At 55.5% G+C, this 26,205-nt stretch overlaps 3 protein-coding genes across 5 annotated transcripts; 1 reads left to right on the top strand and 2 right to left on the bottom strand.

Moving 5' to 3' along the window:
• Positions 1–25: 25 nt before the first annotated feature.
• Positions 26–11,648, bottom strand: SNX1 (sorting nexin 1). Its single transcript, XM_021283400.2, has 15 exons — positions 11,414–11,648; positions 8,580–8,682; positions 7,876–8,012; positions 6,942–7,008; positions 6,043–6,086; positions 5,206–5,347; positions 4,675–4,753; positions 4,259–4,334; positions 3,242–3,355; positions 3,017–3,110; positions 2,342–2,547; positions 1,132–1,275; positions 891–971; positions 599–670; positions 26–441 (listed from the first exon to the last, which is right to left on the bottom strand). Exons 1-15 carry the CDS (start codon positions 11,558–11,560, stop codon positions 391–393), a joined length of 1,557 nt encoding a protein of 518 aa, XP_021139075.2. The 5' UTR covers positions 11,561–11,648; the 3' UTR covers positions 26–390.
• Positions 11,649–13,563: 1,915 nt separating this feature from the next.
• PATL2 (PAT1 homolog 2) lies at positions 13,564–20,789 on the bottom strand. Of its 3 annotated transcripts, none has more exons than XM_021283401.2 (19): positions 19,753–20,789; positions 18,702–18,804; positions 18,268–18,575; positions 18,057–18,125; positions 17,884–17,937; positions 17,405–17,572; positions 17,223–17,309; positions 16,767–16,921; positions 16,597–16,665; positions 16,382–16,520; positions 16,177–16,297; positions 16,006–16,103; positions 15,693–15,737; positions 15,392–15,540; positions 15,020–15,179; positions 14,569–14,709; positions 14,377–14,474; positions 14,149–14,298; positions 13,564–13,862 (listed from the first exon to the last, which is right to left on the bottom strand). In XM_021283401.2, exons 1-19 carry the CDS (start codon positions 19,933–19,935, stop codon positions 13,823–13,825), a joined length of 2,337 nt encoding a protein of 778 aa, XP_021139076.2. In that variant the 5' UTR covers positions 19,936–20,789; the 3' UTR covers positions 13,564–13,822. The 3 variants fall into 3 exon arrangements, with proteins under 3 accessions (XP_021139076.2, XP_013227045.3, XP_021139077.2); XM_013371591.3 differs by lacking the exon at positions 19,753–20,789 and adding an exon at positions 19,291–19,497; XM_021283402.2 differs by lacking the exon at positions 13,564–13,862 and having other exon boundaries at positions 14,145–14,298.
• A 136-nt stretch (positions 20,790–20,925) lies between these two features.
• On the top strand, positions 20,926–23,953 carry B2M (beta-2-microglobulin). The gene is made up of 4 exons (XM_005515495.3): positions 20,926–21,118; positions 21,478–21,756; positions 22,057–22,095; positions 23,271–23,953. Exons 1-3 carry the CDS (start codon positions 20,941–20,943, stop codon positions 22,068–22,070), a joined length of 471 nt encoding a protein of 156 aa, XP_005515552.3. The 5' UTR covers positions 20,926–20,940; the 3' UTR covers positions 22,071–22,095; positions 23,271–23,953.
• Positions 23,954–26,205: the final 2,252 nt, after the last annotated feature.

Genomic DNA, 26,205 nt, shown 5'->3' with positions numbered 1-26,205 from the left:
CCCCCGCACAAACACCCACAGCCTGTTTGCCCTGATACAAGTTTTATTACAGAATTTTAATGGCACTGCAGGAATAAGATAGTTATTAGAGCCCTAAAACCCAGCCTGAAAAATATACATTTTGACATCATATACCGTTAACCCCCTGCTGCAGGTCTGGTCGGAAAGCAGGAAACTAGTTTCTCTTCAGTAAGAAAATATATGTTGCTAAATGAAAAATATACAGTTAGAAGAGTTACTGGCTCGCAAAGCTGCTTGTTCTGGGGGGTTAAACCTCTACCAGCTCCAGAGTGTTTAACGAGGGTTTGTTCACGTGTAAAAGAGGAAGAGGTATAGTGTATAAAAAACCAAAAAAGGCAAAATTCAGGTGCGCTCGTTTGTTCGGTCCAGTTAGGAAATGGCCTTGGCCTCGGGGAGGAACGCTTCCCAGTACTTCACCAGCTGTGCAGAGGAGAGGAGAGAGAGTCAGGAGGGCGCTTTGCCAGCACAGCAAAGCCCGGAGCGAGGCAAAACACATTTGGGGGGATGGAAGCACCTTTACAGCCGGAGCTGCTGAAATTCGGGGGGTAAAACCCATGAGGGGGCTGGGGCGACTCACCTGTTGCTGCGAGTTTAATAACGTCTCTAGGTATTTAGTGACGTGGTTTCTGAAGTCCTTGGATTTCTCTTTCTGCAAGGGACGGGTGCGGGAGTGAGCACAAGGCGCAACAACGCACCGAAACCCTCCGGCTTTTCGGGGGGAAGGGGAAACCACCAGGATTTTCCTGTTCCTCCTGTGGCCCCACGAGCAGCCGGAGATGCTGAGGATGCAGCTCAGCTCTGGCCAGATTTGATGGCTCGGAGGCTCTTTGCCCACCCACTGTCGTTTAACTTCCCTGCACAGAACGTACCTCAAACCGTATCACTTCCTTGCGGATAACGGCAGAAATGCGCTCAAAGTCCCTTTCGTACTGTGTCACACGAGACTCCCACTGCGGAGAGAGGAAGCGCGCTGGTTCCAGGGCCGGCCCAGCTCCCGCTCCCCTCGCCGAGCCGTTTTGCAGCCACAACTGGCTGTGTGAGAGGCACTGCCGGCGCAAAGCCCGGCTTTTCTGAGCCTGAGCCGAGCGCCCAGCCGCTCCTGGTTCCTACCTCCGAGATCTCCTCCTTGGCCTGCTGCAGCTTGTCGGGTTTGTTGGCCCACAGCAGCCTGGCCTCCACCTCCCGCTTCTTCTGCAGCATGGTCTGGGCGTCCTGCCACCGCTGCCAGGTCTTCATGCGCTGGTCAAAGGCTCCCTGCAAGGAAGGGGCAGAGGTTGAGCTCCGCTCTGCCACCGCGCCAGCTCCTGGACCCATCTCGGTGCCACCAAAGCTGAGCCAGAACACAGACTTGTTCTCCTAGAAAAGGAGCCTGGTGCGACACCAGCTCCTGCTTCAGGAGCAGCTCTGGGGCCTCTCGGGTTGGGTAGAAGCTTTGGAAAAGCCCGTTACACGTGTAGCTCAGCGCAAGCCCAGGCAGGCCTGAGCGCACCTGGCAGCGTCCCAAAACCAACGTCAACCTGTCCCCCGAGCTCCGCTGCCTCTGCCCAGCCCACGCTGGGTCTCCAGCAGGTGATTTTAAGGGGCCTACAAACCACCAGCCCAAGCAAGGAGCCCCATTAGACTCCTGAAGGTGCCCAGCCAGGTTGTGGAGAAGCGCTAGAAAAGCAGAGAGCAGCGTCCCACAGCCTGGTTGAGACAGGGGAAGCCTGAGGAAACGCCCGGGCTCCTCATCCCGAGAAGTCTCACCACCTCCAGCACTACCAGAGATCTCGGTCCTGCTCTCCAGCACCCACCACACCTCCCAGTACAGACCAGGGAGGCTCGTGCCTCCTCCCTCGCTGGGTCCTGGCCTCTGCGCCCTCCAGAAACAACCGCTCAGAGGCAGGAGAAGTTTGGGGCAGGAACCAGCCAGCCTGACAAAGCCCCAGCTTGCTTGAGACTGGTTTCTTTCAGCCTCCAGCAAGACCAGTGCACCGGGCGGGCTGCAGGGACTGGGAGGCTCCAGCTCTTCCCCAGGAGGTGCTTGGCAGGTCTGTCTGCAACAGTCAGATCACAGGGACGGGCTGGGGTCACCTAAGAGCTGCAAACTCGCTCCATGTCCCCCTGGAGAACAGCAGCTCAGCCAGGCCTCGCCTACCCCACTTCTCCAACCTGATCACGCCAACATGTGCACAACGGGACAGGCAGCAAGTTCATCCTCTGCCTGGAGAGCTTTGAGACACACCAGGCCCTGGGCTGGCATTTAGATGATGAGCTGCCACATCTAAGCCTAAGCTCGGCGCTAGGACCAGCCTAAAGCTTGCCCCAAAGGAGCGCTTACCCTTACAACCGAGAGCAGGCGGATGTAGTCTCCCAGGAGCTCGGCCAGGAGGAAGAAGTCACTGTTCGCCTGTTCCTGGTGCAGCTGCTCGATCTTCTCCTCCACCTCGGCCAGCTGGGACAGCGCCCGGGACAGCGCCGTGTTGTCCTCCGAGCTGCCCAGCATGGCCAGGCTCTTGGCAAACTGGGCTGTATTCAACGCTAGCTCTAGTGATCAGAATAAGAGAGTCAACCCATGGGCAGGTTAAGCCCCAGCCTAGAGCTGAGCCCAAGGAGCTGGTTTTTCTGGAGCCCCCAGCTAGAAGAGCCAGTGCCGCCTTGGGCAGAGCAGAGGAAGGAGAAGGGAAGGAGGGACAGAGCTGGGCAGAAATCAGCCAAAATGTCCAGAGGAAGAAAAAAACCCCATCCCATCTCCCTGCCAGAGGACAGCCTGGAATTAGTTAGATCAGCTCAGGTTTGCTACGGCTGCTTCAACACTGGGTCATCCTGAGCTTGGAGGGCTGGACAGAAGAGGTGGAATTATCATTTTACTTCTGCCTCCCATGATGAAGAGACCAAGAGTCCTTTAGATTAAAGAATCACTATCACATCTTCTCTAAGTGTCTCCTGGGACACCTGGTGACCTCCAGCCAGGCTCAACCGGTCCGGGTCAAGCTACAGAGCGTGCGGTACCAACCTTTCCTGTGGGTCACCAGCGCTTCGACGACGGCGTGCAGCTTCCGCAGCCGCTGGTCCTCGCACTCCACCTCCTGCAGCTTCTCCTCGAACCACTGCAACAGGCAAAGCCCGAGCTGATCCCCACAGACAGGGATTCCCTTGCGTTTCACGCCCAAAGCTTGAGCTGGGGAGAGCAAAGAGCTCCAGAGCGAGGATGAGAGCCCAGAGGTGCCCAAATACTCACGATGTCCGATTCATTCATCTTGATGGTCATTTTACTGACAGCGTCTGTGGCTTTGTTGAACATCTTCAGTATTCCCGCTCCACTCAGGGTCTGCGTGCCCACCGCCCTTGGTAGCTAAAAAGAAATAGAAAAGCTTGTTTTGCCAGGAGATAAGAGCAGCTCGGAGAGCAGCACCCACACAGCATCATTCTCCTGCATGGGTCTCTTCACAGCAGGTTTTCTGCTCATGGTTTTGGCAAAGGATTAGCCAGACACCGCCTGACCAGAACAATATTTCAAATAGCAGGACTGGAGTGGTTTTCAAACCAGCGAGGAGTTCCTAAACCCTACACCGTGCCTGTGGCCCACCCGCTCTGCTTGGCCAAGGTCACACTGATCTGTAAAAACCGGCCACACGACTCGAACCCCTGATCCGAGGGCGGCCTGAGCTGCTGCAGGTCGCGCTTTGGAGCTTCTCTGCAAAAACCAGCAGCTGCCGGGGGACACTGGAGAGAGCCATGATTTGATGCTGCGAAATACTCAACGCCAGCCACAACGACTTTGCAGACAGAGCTGCACCTGCTCAGCAGCAGAGCGAGGTGTTTCCGTGACGCCAGAGCCCTCCGGTGCAGCGCTAGTGCTGGAGTCACCCAGGTTAAGCTCTCCCCAAGGCTCAGTCTCTTTAAGCCTCTGACTTCTCCACGTCAGGTGAGGAATCTGGCACAGTCACGCTCTGCTGGGAGGTGCAGGGACCACATCAGGTCTCCCTGAACATCTGAGCATCAGGCCACGCCAGCACAGGACCCAACTCCAAACAGCGAGCTGTGCTCTTGTCACGGATTTCAGACAACACAGTGAGGCAGAGCTTGTTACGAACACATAGTGCTCAGACAAGCGCTGACACGCACAAGAGAGCCCTGGTCTCGTCATTGCTGCAGTTCTGCCGCTTCTCGCTGAGCTTTCAAGCATCCCACCTCCTTAGCTGCTCGTGTACCGTTCCCTCCTGTGCTCCCCGCTACGTTATTTCACGCTACTGACCTCCTCCTTTTCCAAGAACTCCCTGACGTCCGGGTCCTGCAGCATCGTGGGATGGCTGACCACTCTCCGTAGGTACCTGCGGAGAGAACGCGCCGAGAGTGACTCGGGTTGCAGCAAACCCGGCTCCAAGTCATCTCTGAAACGGCAGTTCCGATCTGCACTGTTACTTAACGTCCCTATTTCTGGGCTCCCGACACAGCTCAGTTCCCTCCCTGCTGCATCAGTGGAGTTTGGTGATTTGAAGCAAACACCAGCGGGGGCTTTTGAAGCAGGAGACAGTTTAACAGAGTCAAAGTGACTCTTCGCAGCTGCAAGATTTCAGCAGCCTCCATGCTGGGTGCAAACCTCGAAGCAGACGGCTTTTCTGACCTGCCCTGCTTGGTTCAGGCCCGAGGGGAAGCTGTCGGGGTCTGTACCTCTCCAGAGCAGCCCGTCGTTTTTCCAGGAACTCGGCAGAGGAGGAGTCTTCTTTCCCGACTTTCACTTTGGTCATTCCTGGCACAGAAAGAAGATGTGATTACTGAGCAGCTTCAAACTCAACACGCATGGTTTGTTACAGACCATCGGGATGATGGGAGAGATTTTACAACAGGAATTAGATCTCGCGTCAGCAACAGCTGCTTGGAAACGTAAAAATCTGCTTATACCAAACACACCGAGCAGAAGTCAGCACACAGAAAAGCGGCAGAGCAACGCCGGGCAAGGCTGGAAGAGCTGCAGGCGAGCAGCAATTCAGCGACAGCGCAGAGGACGAGGTTTGACTCTACATCAACAGATGCAGGAGCATCTGCAAACTCCAAGTACGGAACCAAAGCTTTGTCTGTGCCACAGGACCCAGATTAACCTCCACACCTGCTCTGCAGCTTCTCCCCCAGCTTGGAGACCTTTGGGCACAAAACTTGCCATGAGAAGGAGCGATTCTGGTGCTCCGCACCTCCGCCACTCACCTATGAGACTCTTCTCGGGCGGCGGAGGAACAATGAACCCGTTTTGGGCGTGCTTCTCCGACAGCTTCTCATAGAGACCCAGAAAGTCGCTGAACCTCCTTTTCACCGAAAACTGCTTGTTCCTGAACATCGGCATGCTCGTCTGGGGGAAGAGAAGAGACTCAGGTCACCTGCTGTCACTTCTGGGGATGAAGTGGGACAGTTTGAGCTTCACATGACAGGAGGAACGAACAGAACAAGCTTCAGGCTCTGTTTTCAGCAACTTACCTGCTAACGGTTCTCTTCAGACTGAGCAGCAGCATTAATGCCACTGAAGAGCAGAGCAGCTGTTGGTAAACCCTGCGCATCACCTAATCCCACCACCCTGCCCCCCACAGGAACAGGGACCATGGTCAGGTCTGATTTTATCACCTTAAGGGACATTTCTTGTGATTAGCTCAGATCCTGACATGAAACCAGCTAAGGCAGCAGCTCTTCAGCAAAAGCTGAGCTCGGTTCAGCTTAATCCGACGCAAAAATCGGCACAGAACCATCAGTAACAGCCGCGGTGTCTGGGGATGTCCCTAACAGATGTCACCCCTGCTGCTCACTCTGTGATCAACCAGAACTGAAAAGAAGTAACTGACTGACAAAAACCAGGCAGCCTCCTTTCAAACAGGTTCAAAACCTATTTCTCAGCTCACCCTTTGATCTGTAGGAGAGGATTATAACTCCTAAACCTACATAAGGCGTTCAGACCTCCTGTCTGTTTAGGTTTGGCCAAGAAAGGACAGGCCGGCTGCCTTCAGGAGTGGAAAATAACAACACCCCATCTCGAAAGCGATGAGTTAGACGTACCTGTGTGGACACTTTGTAGGCTACGTACGCGTTCATGCCATCCCCTGCGGAAAAGAGAAACGAGGCGTTAGTGTCACAAGATCGGCACGTTCTGCTGTCACCTGAACGCAAAGCACGGGGTTCCTGCATCTTCTGGCCTCCGATCTTCAACCTGATGGAGCCCCAAATCTTCACACCGAACTGCGGGGAATCCTGGACTATTCAGAGGATGCAACCCTGCCTGTGCGTGGTTGGATTCCAAAATACCTCAGGCAGTTTTTCTCCATTACCACAGAAATCCCCTTGTTTGGCAAATGAAGAGTTCACCTGGTAGTTCAACCAAAGGGCATCTGCAGAAGTCTGATGCCAGCCAATATACTTGTAATTTACAAGCCATTGCACCTCCCAGCTCCAGAAGTCGGAGTAAGAAGGAGCTGCCACAAGAGAGGCTGCTCCACCAGCTGGGATCAGACGTTACTTTGGGTTCTCTGCACCCACAGAGCTCAACAAGTTCCTCTGACACCCACTTTCAACAGAGAGAAACCCTCTTGCTTCTCAGTTTGAAGCCAGAGCTGCTTCCCTGGCAAGGAAGGTGCCAGAGCACAGAATAATACACTTCATTTTAGGCTGAAGCAGCTTTGCCTCCCCATTTCCAGCCGCACACAGGACAGTGCCACCCGGAGGTCCAGGAAAATGGGTCACCACCAAGTTCTGCGATGGCAAGCATCACGTTTGGCCTTCCAGAACCTGCTGCTGCCTCGCTGCTGTGCAACCCAGGCATTTTGCTCAGTGTTTCTTCTAGATGTTGGGAGAAGTTAGTCCGGGATCAAGTTTGTGCTCGCAGAGGCAGCTCGAAGCCGGCGCTGCGGCACGTGGAGGCGACACCTGCGTTTGGTCCTGCTGCCGAGACGTTAACTCACCAACTTTCTCCGGGTCGCTCACTCCTACGGTCAGCTCAAATTTGTCCTCTTGTTCTTCTTCTTCCAGCTGTTGGGAGGAAGCACATGAGGACAGTAAGTTGGAACCAAACCACTCCAAACCATAAAATCCCACACGTTACGGTGAGGTTGTGACACTGCCAAGGTGGTTTTGGCATTTCAGTCTGGCCAAGGCTGTTCTATAAAGCCCCTGAGCTTCTCCCTTGCGTCCAGGCTACACAATCCAATGATCCCAAACCGGATTTGTCTTTACAACACCGTGATCTGCACAGAGTGATGTACAAACTAGCAGAACTCCGCAGCATCCAGCCTCAGCTTTGCCCTTTTGGGCTCTTTGACGTTGTGATTTCAGTTCTCATCCAAAACAGCGCCGGATCCCGAACCTCTGCGGAAGGCAAGTTGTGCAGTGGAAGCGCGTGGGGATGGAGAGCCAGGGTAGCAACCGACAGACCCAGTATGAACTTGTCTCCAAAACAGTCTCTTCTACAGGAAAAAATCCAGATTTAGGCCAAGTACCACCTGATTAACTGGGCTTGGCAACGGGGCTACAAGTTCTGCTTAAAGACCCTGTGCTCTTGTGTCTTTTGTCTTGTGTCTTTTAAAAAACACACACAGGAGCAGCCACTCCATTTGCCATCTGCAGCAACACAGCTCTGAGCCCCAGGACCCCTCACTATTTCAGTTTTGGAAGGAATCTGCGCCACCGCACGAGCAAAAATACCATCAGGCTGACCTGAACCCCACTTCAGCCCTATCAGGCCCAGACTGACAGTTTCAGATACAAGCCAGGGCACCCAATACGGCAATTACATTAATTGCATCATTACGATGCGTGTTTACAAGTCAGTGAACAGGTTCCTGCCAATTCCAGCCCCAAACCAGCAGGACGAGTTGGAAAGCTGGGAGCGATTCTCACCTCCTCGCAGCTCTTTGCAGCGTTTCTAGAGGAAGAACTTGCAGCTACTTCTATCGAGGGGGCAGGATTGGATGTTTTGGCCGGTTCCTTCTTCTGGTTGTTCTGCGTGTTGTCCAGAGTCAACTCGACGGTGGCGTCTGTCAAGAGAAGTTCGCAAGGGTCAGCTTCTCCGCTTTGGGGTTCTGGGAAGGTAATTTCAATATTCTCCAGCAGGTTCATGGGATCTAGGCGCTAACAATAGTATTAAATACAAAACATTAAAAATCCATAAGGATCTGCCAAGTGTGTCCCTCCTGAAGGGTTGGGGAGGTCTGACCCTCCTTGTTTTCTGTGGCTGAGGGGTGTTGCGTTCCCTGTTCCGGGGGGATGGCCACGTTTTAACCAGAGATGCAGAGGGAGAAGTTAGAGAACGAAAGACTTCAACTCTAGGAAGACACCACCACGACAACAAAACTAAAGCAAACTCCATTTTCAAGCTTCTTCAGCTTCGAACAGCAAATCCCGTCACATAATTACGTGAGAGACCTGGAGGAGGCTGCGCCGACCTTCCCGAAAACACCGCCAGGCCTGAGTGCTTCCAGTGGATAGGAACAGGAGCCTGAGATAAGGACCTGCCATAGCTCAGAATAAGCAGGACGCGCAGGTCGTGGGTCTAAAACAGATCAGGCTTAGAGTTCAGAAAGCCCCAGCAGATAGAGACTCACCTGCAAATAAATCTTGATCATCTTGCTCCAGGCGAACCCCGTTCTCTTTGGAGGTGCTGCTCACGGGGAGAAGAGGTTCCCTTTTCGGTGCCGTGAGCTTGCTCTGCCACAGAAATAAAAGCACGTGAACAAGAGGTTATTTACACCAAGGAATGGAGGCTGCAGGAACAAACGGATCGTTTTCCCCACCGCTGCTCCCCACTTACGGCTCGGCCGCGACAAGCCAGCCCCAAACCTCAGGATTTAGGCGGCCTCAGGAGTCGTCCCTCGTTTTGTAGGCAGACGAGCGAGTACAAGTTATTCCAAGCGAGACTCGGACAGCGAGCGCCGCTCTTTCACGTCTCCACAGAGAACAGAGCAGGTCTTTGACGGCCAGTAAATGGAGCATTATTAGCCAAACCAACAGGCTCCTCGGCGCTTTCTTCAGCAAAGAAACATCTCCAGCTCCCACCGTTCCCCAAGGAGAGAAGTGCTGCTGAGGCAGCTCCTCTCTGAGGTGGCCCCAGTCTTTGGGGACATAAAACACCAGCACCATATGACGGCGAGTTCTCTCTTCAAGCTGGTAAAGAAACCCCAGACAAGGTAAAGCGGGATCTTGTTTTCCAGCTTTCAAACACAAAAAAAGAGCTATCTGCGTTCTCAGTTTGCTTTACATCTCATTTTGCAGGCTGTGGAAGCACCACACCCTGTTCCTGCTTCTCCATCTGTCGCTCCAGCAGAGTCACGGCCCCTTTTCGAGCGGCCCGTGACACAACGTGTGCGGGGAGAAGCGCTTCGGGCTCCTCAGCACAAGCTCCACGCCTCCCACGGGGAACCAGAGCCAGCACTCCAGAGCATCTCAGAGAGAGCTGTGAACGTGCAGGGACACAACGTTCCTCAACAGAGCGATGAGCTCCAGCTCTGGGTGTGCTCGTGTCTTACCCAAACGCTTCTTTACCAGCTACCGTACGACAGCCAAGCGCCATCAAGTCACCGACCTGCCTCACCAACCCGGCTCCACAGACAGTGTTTTGCTAACGCTCAAGGGCAGGCAGACAAGCAAAGCCACCGGCACAGAGAAAAGCCAAGTATTAGTTGTGACACTTGCTTCGACAACACCAAACACCTGATAAGCTTCTTTAGCTCAGTAGACTCCAGTTCTGGCCAGGAGTTGCTTTATTTGTGTGAAAGCCAGCGGGCGTGGGCACTCGTGTGTTTTGCTTGGCTGCCTCTACCACAAAACAACAAGCCACCTGGTACATCTTCCACAAAGAAAGCAGCTGAGAAGTTCTCAAGCATCACTGTGCCCCGATGCTGGCCAGAGGCTGCAGCACCTTCCTCTCACCAGGCCAGGACCCCACACGACTCTGCCGCTCCCCTACACCTGGATCAATGCAAGAGTTTCATCCTCATGAGCTCACACAGGGCAGAATCCACACACATCTCCCCGCATCTGCCTTGTTCCCTGTTGCAAAGCCACCGGCAGAAGAGTGGGAGCTCCACCAGGAGCAGGACAGGGATGGCTCCAGGAGAAGCTCGGCCAGGCCAGCTCCACTCCCAGGTTCGCGTGTTCGTGGCTGTGGCCTCCTATGAAAACATCGTGGCTGGGACGCTGCAGAGAAGAGAAGGTTCCTGGAGAACTGACCAGCTCCTCTGCCCAGGAGCAGGCTGGGGAAAGCCCAGGGCAGCTGGGCAGAGGCCATGGGGCCAGGGGACGGCGTGACCGGCCTCAGCTCGCAGAGCCTGGGAAATAATCCCCAGGGCTTGTTGCGTTCAAGCACCCAGCCTGCCGGAGGAGCCCAGAACCAGCAATTAACACCATCAAAAACAAGAAAAGGTGCTGAAACCTTTCACCGCTCACACCTCCACCTTCAGCAGACGATTCACGCAGCAACACACGGCCATGGTTTGCTGAACAAGCACCACCAAACCGTCCTGGACCCTCCTGCAGCTGGTTGTGCCAGTACAAGGCAAAGGAGGTCACCAAGGTGTTGGGGACCTCACCATGAGCAAGGGACACCAGATGCCTCCTGTCACCTCATCCCTGCCACACAGTGGGGTTCACCCGCCAAGTGCACTATGAAGGCAGCTACACCAGACAGCAAGGGGACAAGAGCTGATGCTGGAGGAAGACGAGGCTTTTCCCTGTGAAGCCTCACAGAATCCCAGAATGTCAGGGGCTGGAAGGGCCCTGGAAAGCTCATGCAGTGCAATCCCCCCATGGAGCAGGAACACCCAGATGAGGTTACACAGGAAGGTGTCCAGGCGGGTTGGAATGTCTGCACAGAAGGAGACTCCACAACCCCCTGGGCAGCCTGGGCCAGGCTCTGCCACCCTCACCCCAAACAAGTTGCTTCTCAGATTTCAGTGGAACCTCCTGTGTTCCAGCTTATACCCACAAGCAAAGACACTGAGCTGTGACCACCCGCAGATCTCAAACCAGCAACGCACTCTGCTCAGGGGTTACTGTGACCCTGATTTGGGTATCAAATACCTGAGCCAAACAACATCTTGGGTTCTACGAGAACTGATGGGTTATAACCCCGGAAAACTGAAGCCAGCCCGGGACGAGCCGTTCCGCAGCCGCAGAGCCGCCTGCTCCCCGACCTCGGGCACCCCTTGTCCCCCCTCCACAGCCACCCGGGGCGGGAGGAGCAGCTACGCTCCCCGCAGGAACGAAAGTCCAGCGACACCACGACCCCCCCTTTGATTTTGGGGCCGCTTCCCCCTGTTTTAAGCAAGCCCGGAGGACACCACGCCGCTGCCTGCAGGCACCGCAGAGCCGGGTCCGCCCCAGGCCCCGCAGCTGCTCCCCGGGCCGGGCCTACCCCCGGGGCACCCCCGCCCGCACTCACGGTGCCGGTGAAGATGTCCTCGCCCTCCGTGTCACTGTCGGCCCCCCCGAGCGCGTCGCCGTCGCCGCCGTGGGGGTCGGGGAAGGGCGGGGGTCGGCGCTCGGCGGGGGAGGGGGAGCGGGAGCCGCAGGCGCCGCCCGACGCCATGTCCGCGCTGCCGCCGCTTCCGCCTGCGACAGCCGCGCCGGAAACCGCCGCCGCCGCCTTAACCCGCCGGGGCGGGGCCGGGGGAGCGGACGGCGTTACGATTGGGCAATGCCTTCACCCGTCCCGCCCCCTCCCGGTAGGAGCGCCAATGAGGGAGGACGTTCTCCTCCGCTGGCAGGCGTCGCTCCGTCCCCATGGAAATGGTCACGAGGCTGGCGAGGGGCGGGAAGCGGGGGGAGGCCGGAGGGATGTACCATTGCAGCGGCAGAGGGGGGGGCTGTACTCCCTCTGAGGGGACAGGGGGCCTGAGAGCGGCTGTCACCCACGGGCTGTCACCCTCTGTCCCCTCAGCACCCTGGCTGGGATTACCATGATGCCTCAATGCCCCAACCGAGACGGCCATGCTCGCCTCAACAACCCATCTGAGACAGCCATGGTCCCCTTGACGACCCAGTCAACACGGCCATGGTCCCTTCAACAACCCAACTAAGACGTGCGTGGAGCCCTGAGTGTCCCAACCGAGGTGGCCATGGTCCCCTCAATGTAGTCCTGCACGGATCTTTCCCTTTCCCTTGGGACAAGCTCTGACCTCATCCCACCCGACAGAGCCCAACAGATGTAGGCAGTGCTCGAAAAAGCTGGAAAGAGCCCAACAGAGACCGACAGTGCCCAACAAAGCCCAATAAGCCCTGACAGGGTCCGACGGAGACCCACAGATACCAACAGGGCTCAAAGCCTGACAGAGTTTGGCAAAGCTCGACAGAGACCAAGAGAGCCTGACAGGGCTTAGCAAAGCTCAACAGAGCCCCACATAGCCCCAACCAGGCTCGACAGGGCCCAATAACAGTTGAAAAAGCCCGACGCAGACTGACATGGACTGACAGAGGCCAACAGAGGCCGAAAAGGCCCAAGAGGGCCTGAGAGAGCCCAACAAAGCCTGACAATACCCAACAGAGATTAATAGAGCCCGACAAAGCCCAATAAAGCCTGACAGAGCCAGACGGGACTTGACCAATGCTCGCAGCATTCAACAAAGCCCAAGTTCCAACAGAGCCAAACAGGGCCCAACAAGGCTCCACAGGTCCTGACAGAGCCTAACGAAGCCTGAAAGACCCTAACAAGTCCCAACAGGGCCTCATAAATCCCATCAAAGCCCGATATGGCCCAACAGGGCCTGACAGAGACCAACAGGGCTTAACAAGGACCGCGAAAGCCCGACACGTCCCAACAGAGCCTGACAGGGCTTGACAATGCCCAATAGGTCCTGACAGAGCCCGACAGAACCCGACATGGATGGGAATGGACCAGCATGGACCAACAGGGCTTAACAAGGACTGAGAAAGCCTGATAGTTCCCAACAAAGTTAGACAGGCGTAGACAGGGCCAAACAAAGCCCAACAGAGCTTAACAGAGCCTGACAAGAACCAACATGGCTCATCTGAGTTCAACAGAGCCTGGCAGAGCCCAACAAAGCTCGACAAGACCTGACAGGGCCCAACAGAGCTCGACAGAGCCAAATAAAGCCTGAGAGAGCTCAATGAAGTCCGACAGAGCTTAACAGGGCTTGAAAAAGCCCAACAGTTCTCAACAGAGTCTGACAGGGCCCAACTGAGCGCAACCAATCCTCACAGAGCCCAGCAAAGCCTGACACAGCCCAACAGGTCCCTACAGAGCTTGACAGAGCCCAACAAGAGCCAACAGTGACTGACAGGGTCCCACAGAGCCTGACCAAGCCTGACAAGGCCCAACGGAGTCCAATAAATCCCGACAGGGCCTGACATGGCCAGACAGAGCCCGACAGGGCTTCATAATTCCTGACAAAGCTCTACAGGGCCCAATAGGACTTGACAGAGCTTGACAATGCCTGACAGGGCTCAACAAAACCAAACAGGTCCCAACAGACCCCAACACGCCCCAACTGAGCCCAACAGAACCTGACAGAGCCCAACAAAGAATAACAGGGCCTGACAGGAACAGAAACTGCCCACAGGAGCCCAAGGAGCTTGTTCATCACCTTTTTAAATTTTATTTCAAGTGCTGTACACAAACTCACCCCCAGGTGCTCCCAGCGCCCCTGTGCAGACCCCAACATCTTGATGCCTGCTGGGTGCGAGGCCAAAAATAAGTTACCCACGTCCCCGTGGCTGTGTCCCTGAGCACCTGGGCAGGTCACCATCGGTCCTGCCCGCGCCCGTTCACCCGGAGTGCCCTGCACCAGGGTCAGTGTTCGCTTCAGAACTCGAAGTCGCAAGCTCCCTGCGCTCAGCACGGCATAGCAGCCTCGGATGGCAGCGGTGAGCACCTGCGGGGAGGGGACAAGGTGGGACACGGGGTTGTGACACTGCCCAGCCACCCCAGAGCTGCGTGTTAAATCACTGGGGGCATCCCCCCCAGCATTCTGCCCCCCAAATTGGATCCACCCTGCAGGTACGTGCCATCAGGTGTGCAAACACAAAAGCGGGATTGCTCAGCAGAGCCAAGTCACAAGGATCAGCTCAGCCCCGGGGAGGCTTGGAGACTCATGCCCAAGGGCACAGAAGCCCAAGGGACCCCCAGGTGAAGCAGGAGCCACGCCACGCCACACTCACTCCATCTTGGCTTCCAGGTGGTGGACGGTCTGCTTGTCCAGGTAGCGGCAGAAGAGCGAGAGGAGGTTGCTGGGCAAGAAGAGCGGCTCCACCAGCAAGGCCTTAGGCACTTGTGACAGCTCCCGGGCCACCAGGAACACCGTGTCCGTCCTGGGGATGCAGAGGCAGCGGGTTGAGCACCCCAGTGGCTGGCGAACCCCAAAGCCCATGGCTGGCACAGTTCCTCACCATGTGTCGAAGTCACCGCTGCACGGTTCCAGCGGCGTGTCGGAGGACAGCAGCCTTTCACCATGGCTTAGCAGGGAATAGAGCAAGGAGATCCCAAACTGCAGGGAAACACCAGGAGGGAGTGTCACGACCAGCAGTGGTGGCACCTTGGGGACATCGCACAGCTCTGCCCCTCTCCTTAGGGCTACCTACCTGGTTCTTCAAGGCCATGGTGAGGGGGAGCTCAGGGGACTCAGGCAGAGGTCTGGTCATCTCCTGCAGGACCTCGAGGAGCTTGCTGAAGGTCATCCCACCCACCACCTCATTCAATGGGCTGTAGAGCAGGGGGAGAGACTGGGTAGGGCAGAGGGGAGAATGGGATCTGAGACCCTTCGACCCGTCACAGCCGCAGCCCCAGCTCTGAGCCCCATCCCCACACCTGGGGAGACAACGCTGAACCCCCGATATGAGGAAACTGCCACCAACATTGCTTTGACCCCTCCTGGAGACATTTCTCCTCCCTAACGAAGGAAGGAGTCTCCTGACTCATGGCAACCTGACCCAGTAAGATGGGTTCCCCCCCTTGCCCAGGTCACCCTCAGCAAGAGCAACAGGGGAAACTGAGGCAGCCCAGAACACCCCTGCCCTGACTGGAGGTGCTCGCCTCATCCAACACATCCTTCTTCATGAGGAAAGGCAGATGGTGAGTGATGGTCAGCAGGATCTTCTCTGTTTGCTGTCGGGTCAAGTAGGGCAGCAGCCGGGCCGTGAGCTTCTTGCCCTTCCTCACACACAGGAGCTGCAGGAACTCATCCTCTGCCTCCCTGGGGATGAAGGCTCCGTTTGGCACAGGTCCCGAGGGACCTGGAGCATCTGTGTCCATCCAGAAGGACCAACATCAGCTCCAGTGGAGGAAAAGGCTCACGGGCAGGGTCAGCACAGAACCCAACCCACATCATCACCCATAACCACCCACAGTGACCCGTGAGGACCAGGACATGCTACCCGCTCCCCTCTCCCCATGGCACAAACTCACTCTTCACTGCTGCAAGCCCTGATTTTCAAGGCTTGGTAGATACGTTCCACTTCTTGGCTCTTCTGCTCCTGACAGCAGGGCTGCTGCTCCTGCGGGGCCAGAGACATCTTCCGCTGCATCTCCTCCACTTCCAGCAGCTGCAGGAACAGCTGGACAAAGAGCACAGGGGAAGGGGACAGCTCAGAGTGTCTCTTACCAACTGGTAGGACCTCTGCCCAAGTAGAAGTCACCTCACAGAGCTCCTTGGGTGAAAACCGAGTGTCCGCATGTCCCACCCTGCCCCGAATCACGGCTCGCTCACCTTCTCGATCCTGTGCAGCGCCCGAAGCCGGTGGTTCCCCGCAGCCTTTTGGGGGGAGAAAGGAAGGTACAACAGTTATAGCTGGCACCAGACACTGCCACCAGCACCCCTCAACAAGGGACAAACTGCCACCATCAAGGTGGCACCTACTCCAACTGTGCATCCCATCCCACAGCTCAGGGCAGCAGCCAGAGCCAGGACAGCACCCATGCTTGGTCACAACAGCTCCTAAAGCTCCTGCGAAAGCTGCTCCAGGGCCGTGGGTAAACTCTGAGCGGTGTCCTCAGGCTCCCACCAGCTCCCCATTACCTACCTCCTCCACAAGTGCATGGTACACGGCGTCGATGGCCCGGCGAGGGCTGTAGCAGGTGGACACGGCGACCTGGCCCAGAGAGCCCGCGATGCGCACCACTGGAGGAGAGACAGGACATGGTGACACCACATCCCTCACCCCCTGGCCTGGCCACCCGCCCCAGGCCCTCACCAGAGTCATACGTCTCCACTTTCTGGATGAACGGTGTGACCAGCTTGGGGGGTTCCTGCTTGTTGCGCCCACCAAGCAGCTCCTCCTCCGCCTGTTTGTGCTCCAGCCGGTGGTAGTAGGTCTGTGAGAACAGGTGTAGAGCCACCATGAGCCCAGGCACCTCCAAAAGTGACAAAACCCCAACCCTGAGGAGCACAGAGCTCACCTGGTAGTAATAGTCATCATCCATGTTCTCGCTCTGCAGCTGGATCATCTCCACCTTGACCACCCAGTCCTTCTCCTTGGAGGTCATCAGCCCCACGTAAGGGTCCACTTGAGGAGACCACAGCTTCTTGGGGGAGATGCTGGGAGAAGATTGCAGCCTGCAGTGACTGCCCAGGGGTCCCCCCCAGTGCCTCAGGGACCTGGGGACCCCCTTACCTCTGCGTCTGCCGCTGGGTCAAGATCCGCTGGTGCTGGGGGTGCAGCTGCGTCAGGTGGCTGGGCACGCTGTGAGTGACATCAGACAAGGGTTGGGGACTCAGCACCAACACCAGAGCTGTCCCCAGAGCTCCAGTCCCACCCGGACACCCCACTTGCCGTCCTTCTACCTGAGACTGAGCTGGCCACTGGCTGACGGGCCAAAGAAGAGAGCGGGGTCCAGAGATGGAGACATAGGACCGAAGTGCATGGCGAGAGGCTGCGGGGGGCTGCTGACGGTGGGTGACATGGGCCCAAAAGGGGTGGGAGACGTGTACCCTGCGGTCTGGAGAGGAAGGAAGAAGCATTTGGGTGATCGAGGGTCCCAGAGGGGTCTGTCAGATCCCAGCCTCACCAGGGCCACCTCCCTGCACGGAGGGGACACATGAGGTGACACCCCCAGGATCCAGCCACTAAGGCTGGGCAAGGGGACCCTGGTGTCACCAGGGATGGGACGCTCCAGGTCCATCCCAGCATGACACCAAGCAAAATGCCACATTCGCTGTGGGTCCCATGGGAACAAGAGGACAAAAAGATTTATAAAGCCACCTCAGTGGGGACACAGAAGTGGGTCGCAGCTGCATTACCTGGTTGGAAGCGAAGAGTGGAGAGGGTCTGCGAGGCAGAGTGAAGGGCCGAGGGGAGCATGTGGAGCGAGGGACCAGAGGTGGCTGCTGCAGGGTGGAGATGGGGGTGTCATTGGGACAAGACTGTCCCCAAGAGAGGGCAGAGGAAAAGAGGATGCCATAGCCTCCCCAAAACCTGGTACCTGCTGGAGAAAGCGCTGGGGGAAGGACTTGGGGGACACCAGCCTGAAGTCGGGGCGCTTGGGGCGGGGAGAGCCCCTGTAGCCTCTCTGCGCCGGGGAGCTGAGGAAGTCGAGGGCCACGTTGGTGGCTGGCAGGGGCCTCTCCAGGACTTGCAGGATGGCTTTGTCCTGCGGGGAGGAGGCAGCAGGAGGTGGGAACGGGGCTCAGCTGGGATCCATTTAGCTCCCCCAGCACTGAGCAGCTTCCCAGAGCCTTTTGTTATTGCTCAAGCAGACTGTGATGACATGCAACAGCAGGGGACACAAAGGGACACCTGGCACAGGGAGTCCTGCTCCCCAAAACTCAACAGCTTTGCCTTCAAAGCCAGGCTCTGCTTAGGGTAGGCACCACCTTGAGACACATCCTTGGACCTCCAGACCCACAATGAGGCTTTGAATGTCCCCTGGTCACCCCAAATGGCCCAGTGAGGAGTACCCACCTCCAGCACATGACGGGGCGGGATGGTGCCCCACACCGCGGGATCCATCGCCAGCTGGAAGACAGGCAGATGGTCAGTGTGGGGAAGGAGGACAGGAGAGGGGCAGGGGACACTGCAGGGGCTGCTCAGCCCCGTCCTCAGGTGGGAGAAAATATCAGAAGGAATATTTTTACCACATCCTCTTTGTCAAACTCTGCCCAACAAGCACCAATCTTGCTGTCCAGCACTGCTGAGTCCTGGCTCTGCAAAGAAAATGCCACAGACACATTCACTCATCCCCCCTTGGTAGGGACCAAACCTTCCCCTGAAGCCTTCTGTGGGGCAGAACACCCAGGTATGGGGCCCCCCTGCCGTGGATCCCCTCCCTCTCTGCTCAGGCGTCACCTCCAGCGAGGGTTTGCTCTGCACGGCTCTCATCACCGCCGGGTCCCCCAGGTTGTCAGGCTCCTCACAGAGCTCCTGCTCTTCCTCCTGCTCCTCAGTCCCCAGCTCTTCTTCCTCTTCCTCCAACTCAGAACCGACGTGCTCAACTTCTGGCTCCATCCCACCTTCCTCCTGGGGCTCCCCTGGCTCCTCAGCTGCTCTGGGTCCCAAATCCTCCTTGGTCTCCTCTGCCACTGCTTGGGTCAGCTCAGGGCTCATCTCTGGAGGCATCAGGAGTTTTGCAGTGTTCTTATCTATGGAGTCTTGGTCTTGGAGGGGGGAAGCAGAGCATGCCAGGGTGGGTGAGAACCGGGGCAGAGGAACACCTTCCTCACCCCCACACCTCCATCCTCCTCGCCCTACTGGGCACTGGCTGCTCACCCCTAAGATCTTACCTAACCCAAAAGTCATCTCATTGTACAGGTCGAGATCCTCATCCTCCTCGGCCATCTCCTCCAGCAGAGGCTCATCTTCCACCAGCAGGTAGTCCTCAAGGATCTGGGTACAAAAGCAATGGGGTCACTGCTATGGGAGATAGGCAGGGGAGGGGTAACCCTAACCTGACCCCAAATTGGGGGACACCCAACCTCTCCCCCACACCCAGGGCTCGTGGCTGCTCTGCAGCTGGAAAGGGAAGAGCAAGAGCCACCGGCACTACCATTGAGGGCAGAAGCCCATTGAAGCCCGATGGGACCAACGCTGTGGCCACCCAGAGGCAACAGTGGCCAGTGCAGGAGTGGCACTGCACTGAGTGACACCGTTAGGCTTCAGAGTGAACACCCCGCTGTCAGGGCATGGTCAGCACCCGAGCACAAGGCAGGAAAGGGCACCCCACCAGCACCTCCAGGGCAGTGTCTTCTCCGGTACCGACTGCTCCAGCGAAAGCCAGTACCGGGAGAGCGGGGAGGAACCGACACCGGGAGAGTGGAGTGTGACTGGAGAGAGCGGGAGAGGAGGCGACCCCAGAGCAGGACAGACACTCACAACCGGCTCGCCGCCCTCCGCCATACCGCAGCACCACCCGCCCGCCCGCGTCCCTCTACGGGGCCGGGCTGCCCCCGCCGCCGCCTTTTACGGGGCCGCCGCCGCCACTCCGGCGGCACGGCGCCGCTGCGCATGCGCCTACCGTACAGCATGGCAGCGCCCAGCTGGGCTCCACGCCTGCGCAGTGTCTTAGCCACGCCCCCTCCCGCTAAACCGTGCCCAGAAGGGCGGGCCCGCCGGAGGAGCGTGGAGCGGGATGAATCAAAGCAGGAGCGCCCTAAAAAGGAAAAATTTGGCTTTTTAAAGCAAATCATGCTGAAGAAACTCGTGGTTCGGCTCCTCTTTACAGGGGAATTCTTGCTGGTTATGGCAGAGTCATCCGCAGGGGTTCCCATCCCGACAGGGACAGCCCAGAGAAAGGATCTGTGTCCTGCAATTAGCTAAGCCGAGGGGATGGCTCACCTGGATACCCAGAGCAGCCTGCAGGTCACTCTGGGGCGGTGAGCCCCGATGCCAGCCCAGCTGCCAACACAGCGGTCGGTGTTTATTGTGTTTATTTCTGCCGGAGCCATGAGATCCCTGATAAGGCTCTGGTGGCAGCTGCGTCCTCTTATCTCCCAGCAGAACACCCAACAGCAGCTGCATGGCTGGTGCTGCTCACTGGGCAAGAGCTCAGAGCTGCTCCGGGGTGGATTGATAACAAGTATTTGCAGGATTTTTTTCTTTGCTCAGTCTCTGATTTACCTCCTGCCTTTGGGGGGGATGTTCTCCATATGCGTTTTATTGATTTAAGTTAGGTTTTTAAATTAGATGCATTAAGAAGTCTTAAAGAAGCCCATTGTTAGAGGAGCTGTGTGATACTGCTGTTTTATTTCCACTAGTAGCAACTTCCCTTTCTTTTCTCCTTTTTAACTTTTTAATCCTTACGCAGCTGGATGGAAAACAATATACTTATGTTTGCTTCCCAGTCTGAAACACTGACTCTAAAGACCTGTAGGACCACAAGCAGAGAAGCTCCTATGTGCATGAAATATCTATGTGCTCTTCAATACTGCTTCATTTTCCTTGTTTTAACCTTGGTTTTCTTAATGCTGCCATTCAAAGCCGCTGTACTTCTCTCCTCCAAGCAGCGTTACAGGGCCATTTGGAGGCACGCCTGCCCTGGCTGGGCTGTGGTGCCTTGTTCTTCTCAAGGAGGCACCAGGAAACCTGATTATTTGGCCTTTGGGTTGTCACGTTTGATGTCAGGGAGTCCGTGCGGCACTCGAAGAGCAAAGTCCATCCGTCCCACAGCTGTCAGATGACATCAGACCACAGGCTTTCAGAGCAAACCAAGGTTCAGACAAGAAGGCGGTTGGGGCTGCAAAATCTTCCACGAGAGGAGGGGTTTACCCCCTTTTTGGTGAGGGTTGGGAGCCAGGTGACCTGTGCCCAGGGCGGTTCTTGTCCACACATGTCCAGCCGAAGGCCTGGGGTCAGCTAGAGCCCAGTACCACCTCACACCTTTGACACCCGCCCCCCTGAGGTGCAGGCGGGACAAGCCCCGGGCGGTGCCCGCCGTTCGAACCGAAAGCGAAAGCAGCGCTGCGCGCAGTGCGCAGACGCGCCGGGAGCGCACAACCTCTCTACTCCCTCTCTGCTGAGAGACTGATGACGCTCCGCAGTTCCGCGCCGCGATTGGCCGCGCCCGACGGAGTTTATAAAAGGCGGTGGCTGCCGCAGGACGGTCAGTCGGCGGGCGGAGCCGAGCGGGAGGGAGCCATGGGGCTCGGTCCGAAAGTTGGGCTGCTGGTGCTGGTCGCGCTGCTCGGCCTGGGGAAGGCGAATGGTGGGTGTCCGGACCGGGGTGATGGGGGTGGAAGGTGTGAGGAGCTTGGGACCGGTTACCGGTGGCGGAAGGGGCCCTGGGACCGTGGGAAGTGGGTGCTGCGGGGATGAAGTACCGCTGGGAGGAAGTACCGCTGGGGAAGACCGTGAGGACCCTGGTACCGCTATGGGTTGGGGGGGACCCTGGTAGGGTGGGGAGTGGGTGCTGTGAGGGTCCTGGTACCCGTTTTGGGGTAAGGGGTGGGTGCTGTGAGGGAGGGGGCTGGTCAGGACCCCGGTACCGGTTACTGTGGCTGGTTGGGTGGGTGCTGGCTCCTCCCCCACAGCCCTGCTCCTCACTCCCCCTCCTTCCCCCCGCAGAGGCACCCAAGGTGGAGGTGTACTCCCGCAAAATCGCAGCACTTGGCCAGAAGAACACCCTCAACTGCTTTGTCAGCGGTTTCCACCCTCCGCAGATCGACATCACCCTCCTGGAGAACGGGGAGCCCATGGAGGGCGTGCAGTACGCTGACATGTCCTTCGATGACAAGTGGTTCTTCCAGCGCCTGGTCTACGTGCCCTTCACCCCGCAGAAGGGCAGCACCTACGAATGCAGGGTGGCCCATTCCACCTTCCGCGAGCCGCAGTCGTTCCGATGGGGTATAGTGTGCTTTCCTCTTCGACCTTTGCCACCCTGCAGAACCCAGAGCTCGTTAATTTATATCCACAACATCCCCGTTCTTAGGAAACAGGGTCCTATAGCAGGGTGGAATTTGAAGATCTTGTGCTACAGGTGGAAAATTAAGCTGGGTTTAGCTGGACTGCTGTGTGAAAGAGTTCATTAGCAGCAGATAGGAAAACTTGCCCTGTCTGGCTCTGGAAGTGTTTCCAGCTGTGGTGATGGGTGAGCGGGGGTGCTGGTTGGCCCCCACCCTAACACTTTCCCCTTCTTTCTTGCAGATCCAGACTTCTAAGCCATGCCTGGGATAAATAATCATGGTGAGTTTTGCTGGTGCGCTGTGCTGGCAAAGGGGACTTTTTTTGGGCGGGAGGGGGTCTGTAGATTGTGAAGTTGAGGAACAAACGCAACCAGGCAAAATAATAAATATATATAGTGTTGGAGCTGACTGGGAGCAGGGCTGTTCCGGCACCCTTTCTGCCCACTATTTGAGCAAATCCTCAGCCGTAATTTGCCTGGAAGTCTGTTTTGCTCAAAAAAAAAAATGGAGCAAAACTTCCTGGCATGTGTGCCAGATAATCAGAGTTGTCATGTGTCCCCTGGTGCTTCCCCAGACCCTGTGGTGCTCTCTTCGCTCTGATGAGAAGTTTCCATACCTTGGGAATCCCCGTGGCTTGGGGGAGGCGCAGGCTGATAAACCCCGCGGCAGGCGGTGTGTCGGCTTGGTAATCTGGGTTTTATGAGGCGCAGACCAGAAGCGGTCTTAATTTTATTCACTGGTGTCTCAGTCTGAGTGCTCTGTGTTCTTCAGGCTATCAGGACGTATCTAGGTGTAACTGATCTGGGTTTAGCAATCCAGAAATAATAGGAAGAAGAGAAAAATAAAGATACATGGCTTGGCTGGATCGCCTGATTTGCGTGCCTTGGTAGAGGCTGGGTAATTATTAGCTGTCCTTGGCACAAGCCTTTGCAACACCTCACTTGAAATGTCCTCTGCATTGGACCAGCAGGTGTTATCGATGGTTTTCAGACTCAGGATAATGAGTCCAACGAACTTTGTAAATTGGAAAATATGGAGGTCAGTTGTCCAGCTTTCTAGTGGGGGATGACAGATGAAGATACGCTCTTAATTTGTGGCAGAAAAGCTGAGGTGTGATATTAGGGCCTGAGGAAAGGCTCAAGAGATCCCCTAGAGCTGGAAAAGGTCGGATTAGGAGGATATTTAGAGTATTATATATATTTAGATATTAGAATATTTAGATTCAGGTCTGGGGTGTGTGATGCCCACAGGGCAGCGCAGAGCGCGGCAGCTTTGGGACGTCGGTGTGAAGGTCACCAATGGCCAGGGGGGACCAGCTTGGTTGGAGGTGGGACATGGGTGACTCTGACTCTGCAGTTGGAGTTCCCTTGTGGAAAACACTCTTTTTTTCTTAAAATAACTACAACTGAAGGTGCAAACAGTGTGACTGATATCCATGTCCTTTCCTCTGTGCAGCTCTGATAGAATTCTGCCTTGCAAGTCAAAATCACCTTGGGCTTCTGTCCTTTCTTCACATCGCGCTTGCTGTTCTGAGGGAGAAGAGCAATCGTCTTCATTGCAAAATTACTTCTTAGGGAAACCATCCCCTACACTTAAAATTACTGCTGTAAAACTACTAGTGGCTTTCTGCGCTGTGGAATTAAAATGCTGAGGCACTGAGAGGAAAAGCACAAGGAGGATGGGCAGGTGGTCTCGCACCTGTGAAGCTGATGTCCTGTGCGTACGGCAGTGCCATCAAAGCCACCCTGGCTGCTGGTGACAACGAAGGAGCTCCAGCGTGGGCCCATCAGGGTTCAAAATTTTGGCTGTGTTGTGGGAGATTCGTCATGCAAACTCCCACCATTCAAAACCTGCCAATAAATACTCCCCGAAATTGCGTAATTTTTCAAAGTGTTGCTCTGTTGTAACATCTGCCCTCCATAAGTTTTAGCTGCAGCCACAGTTAATAAAGCTTATAATTAAAACACGGTTTGCCCAAAGCAGTATGCTAGCTTGGCTCTCTGTTTATTGAGCACATAGCTGTGGATGTATTACTGATTAAAAAGTAATTGTAGCCCTTCAGTGCTTTGATATGTACAGGATTTTTACCCAAATAAAATTGGGGACTTCAGCAAAGTCCTTAAAATGTTTTTTTCTAAGTCGTATGACAATTGAAGCTGATTTAATGGGCTCTGGAGGGTGGTGGTGCCACACTCAGGTGCACTTTTTTCTTGCTGTGAAGGTGCAGGAAGTGTTTTGTGTTAAAAAAGTAAATTTGGGGATGCTGGGTCTGATTTTAAAGGAGCAGAATGTGGTGTCCATGGAGGAGCACTCCAACTGATGCTTCTCAGCACGATTGGTGTAAAGCCAGGTTGAGGGGAAACAGAGAACTGGACTGAGTCCTGAGGGGATAAAAAACCAACTCTTACACTACAAGAAATGAAATGGGACATCTTGCAGCTCTTGATATGGTAAATATATCTGTAACAATGGGAAATAGTGAGCTGGAAACCTGGGATTCACACAGTAAAACGGTTCTCTGGCTGTGGGGGGCAAAAGGAGGGGACAAAATAAGGTGGAAAAATGTATCTGACATTGCTACTTACATTGATAGATACGAAATTAAGAGCTGCAGCCTCACAGTCAGGGTGTTAAATGTAACTTACGCAAGCATATGACAACTTGCTGGGGTGAAAGGAGCGGTTGTGGGGACTTCAAGCTCATCAGAGGATCATTCAAACCAGGAGGGGTGGTTGCGTGGTCACACAAAATGCTTGTGACCCCGCATGGGATGGCAGGACATCAGCCGTGCTCTGGAGGCCACCCAGGGGAGTCACCAGGGACCAGCAGTGGCCCTTCTGTGGTAGAAGATGGTCTGGGAGGGTGGAAAACGTTTGGGCTTCTCCTCCAGAAACCCCAGCGGGGCAGCTGTGAGAGCCAGAGGTGGCTTGAGCCATGGACCACGTCCTGGCTTCCTCCTCTGGATCACAAAGAGCCACCAAAGCACCTGCCACCGTCTGAGCTTCACCAGTACTGTCCTCAGGAGCATCACAGCAAGAGGAAAACATCCTAATTAGGACACAAGCACAGTTGCCTGCAGAAGCTGAAGACACCACGGCACAGACAATGCAAGACGACCACTTCTCCAAAGCAAACGTAACACCAACATCTCCCCACACCAGGGAAGTTTGTGCCCCGATTGCATCTGTGGGCTTGTTGTGGTCTTACTTAGGAAATACTTTGATGGCTTACTCAAAAATCCCCGCTCTGGGGGGAGAACAATGCCTGGCGATCCCAGAGGCTGGCTGCTTTTGATTAACATTTGAATTTCAGGATCATAGCTAGAAAAACTTTCTCTACTTTATCAGGTATCCTTGGGGTCAGCCTTCAGGGGCCCAAAGGTATCCGGAATGTAGCTGCACTGCTCCTGGTGTCATTTCAGCAAAATTTCGCAGGAGATGGCAATTTTGAGGGATATTTTGGCAAATTTGAAGCATGAAACAAGCCTCGTCTGTGCTTTACGATATACAAGCGATTTTGCTGCAGACAAGCAATTTCCTGAATCAACCAGGATTTTTAGAAGAAAAACTTCTAGGAGAACTCTCTAGGAGAACATAGAAGAAATTTCTGGAGATCAGCTTCTTCAACGTCACATCTCTTTGGAGTTTTTAAAGCGTCACCAGTTCCTGCATGATAGGGAGCAAAGGAATAGGGTGCAAGAGGATTGGGAAATGTTTGAGGACACATGGGTGAATGCAACATCCTTTGAGAGAAGTGGAACCAAGCGAAAGAGATGCTGCGGCACACATGGTTCTGGCTCTGCCACCACATCCCCAGCTCTGTGGAAAGGAGTTTGCGATCTCCTCCCTGCCGGCAAACCACGGCAAGCCGGGAAAGGTGAATATCCACAGCGTGTTTTTGTATGGTGTCTGCAAGAGGAAGGGTGCACAGCACCTGGCCAGCTGCTCGACACAGTCTGCCCCACTTCAGCTCAACTAAACCGAGCTTAGCTGTGCCACACGGCAGTTACACCACGGCCTAACACCTTTCCTTACCTTTCTCTCCTTTAATTTGACAACGTTACCAAGCCCTTCGTGGAAGGGTGAGCATGAGCTGAAGGAATTCTTCAGCTCGTGTGATGAAAAATGAGTAAGAATCAAAAACAAGAGGTTTCTACATCACTTTTCAGTACTGCTGACATCTCTGGGGCACAGTCAGCTTGCTTAGATAGGACACTAGGACATCTTGGACATGCAGAAAATCTGAGCATGGAGGAGACCAGGCTGAGTCCTCATGTATCTGCATCTTGTCCGTGTGTCCTGCTGAGCTGGACTTGCCCCATTTGGTGATGCCAAACCGCCTGGCAGGATGGTTTGTTCCCTCCACAGCACAGAACACACACCTTCTGAAA

This window comes from Columba livia, chromosome 11, assembly GCF_036013475.1.
Source record: "Columba livia isolate bColLiv1 breed racing homer chromosome 11, bColLiv1.pat.W.v2, whole genome shotgun sequence".
Taxonomy (NCBI): domain Eukaryota; kingdom Metazoa; phylum Chordata; class Aves; order Columbiformes; family Columbidae; genus Columba; species Columba livia.
The sequence above is the reverse complement of the archived record's forward strand: the minus strand, read 5'-3'. Positions and strand labels throughout refer to the sequence as shown.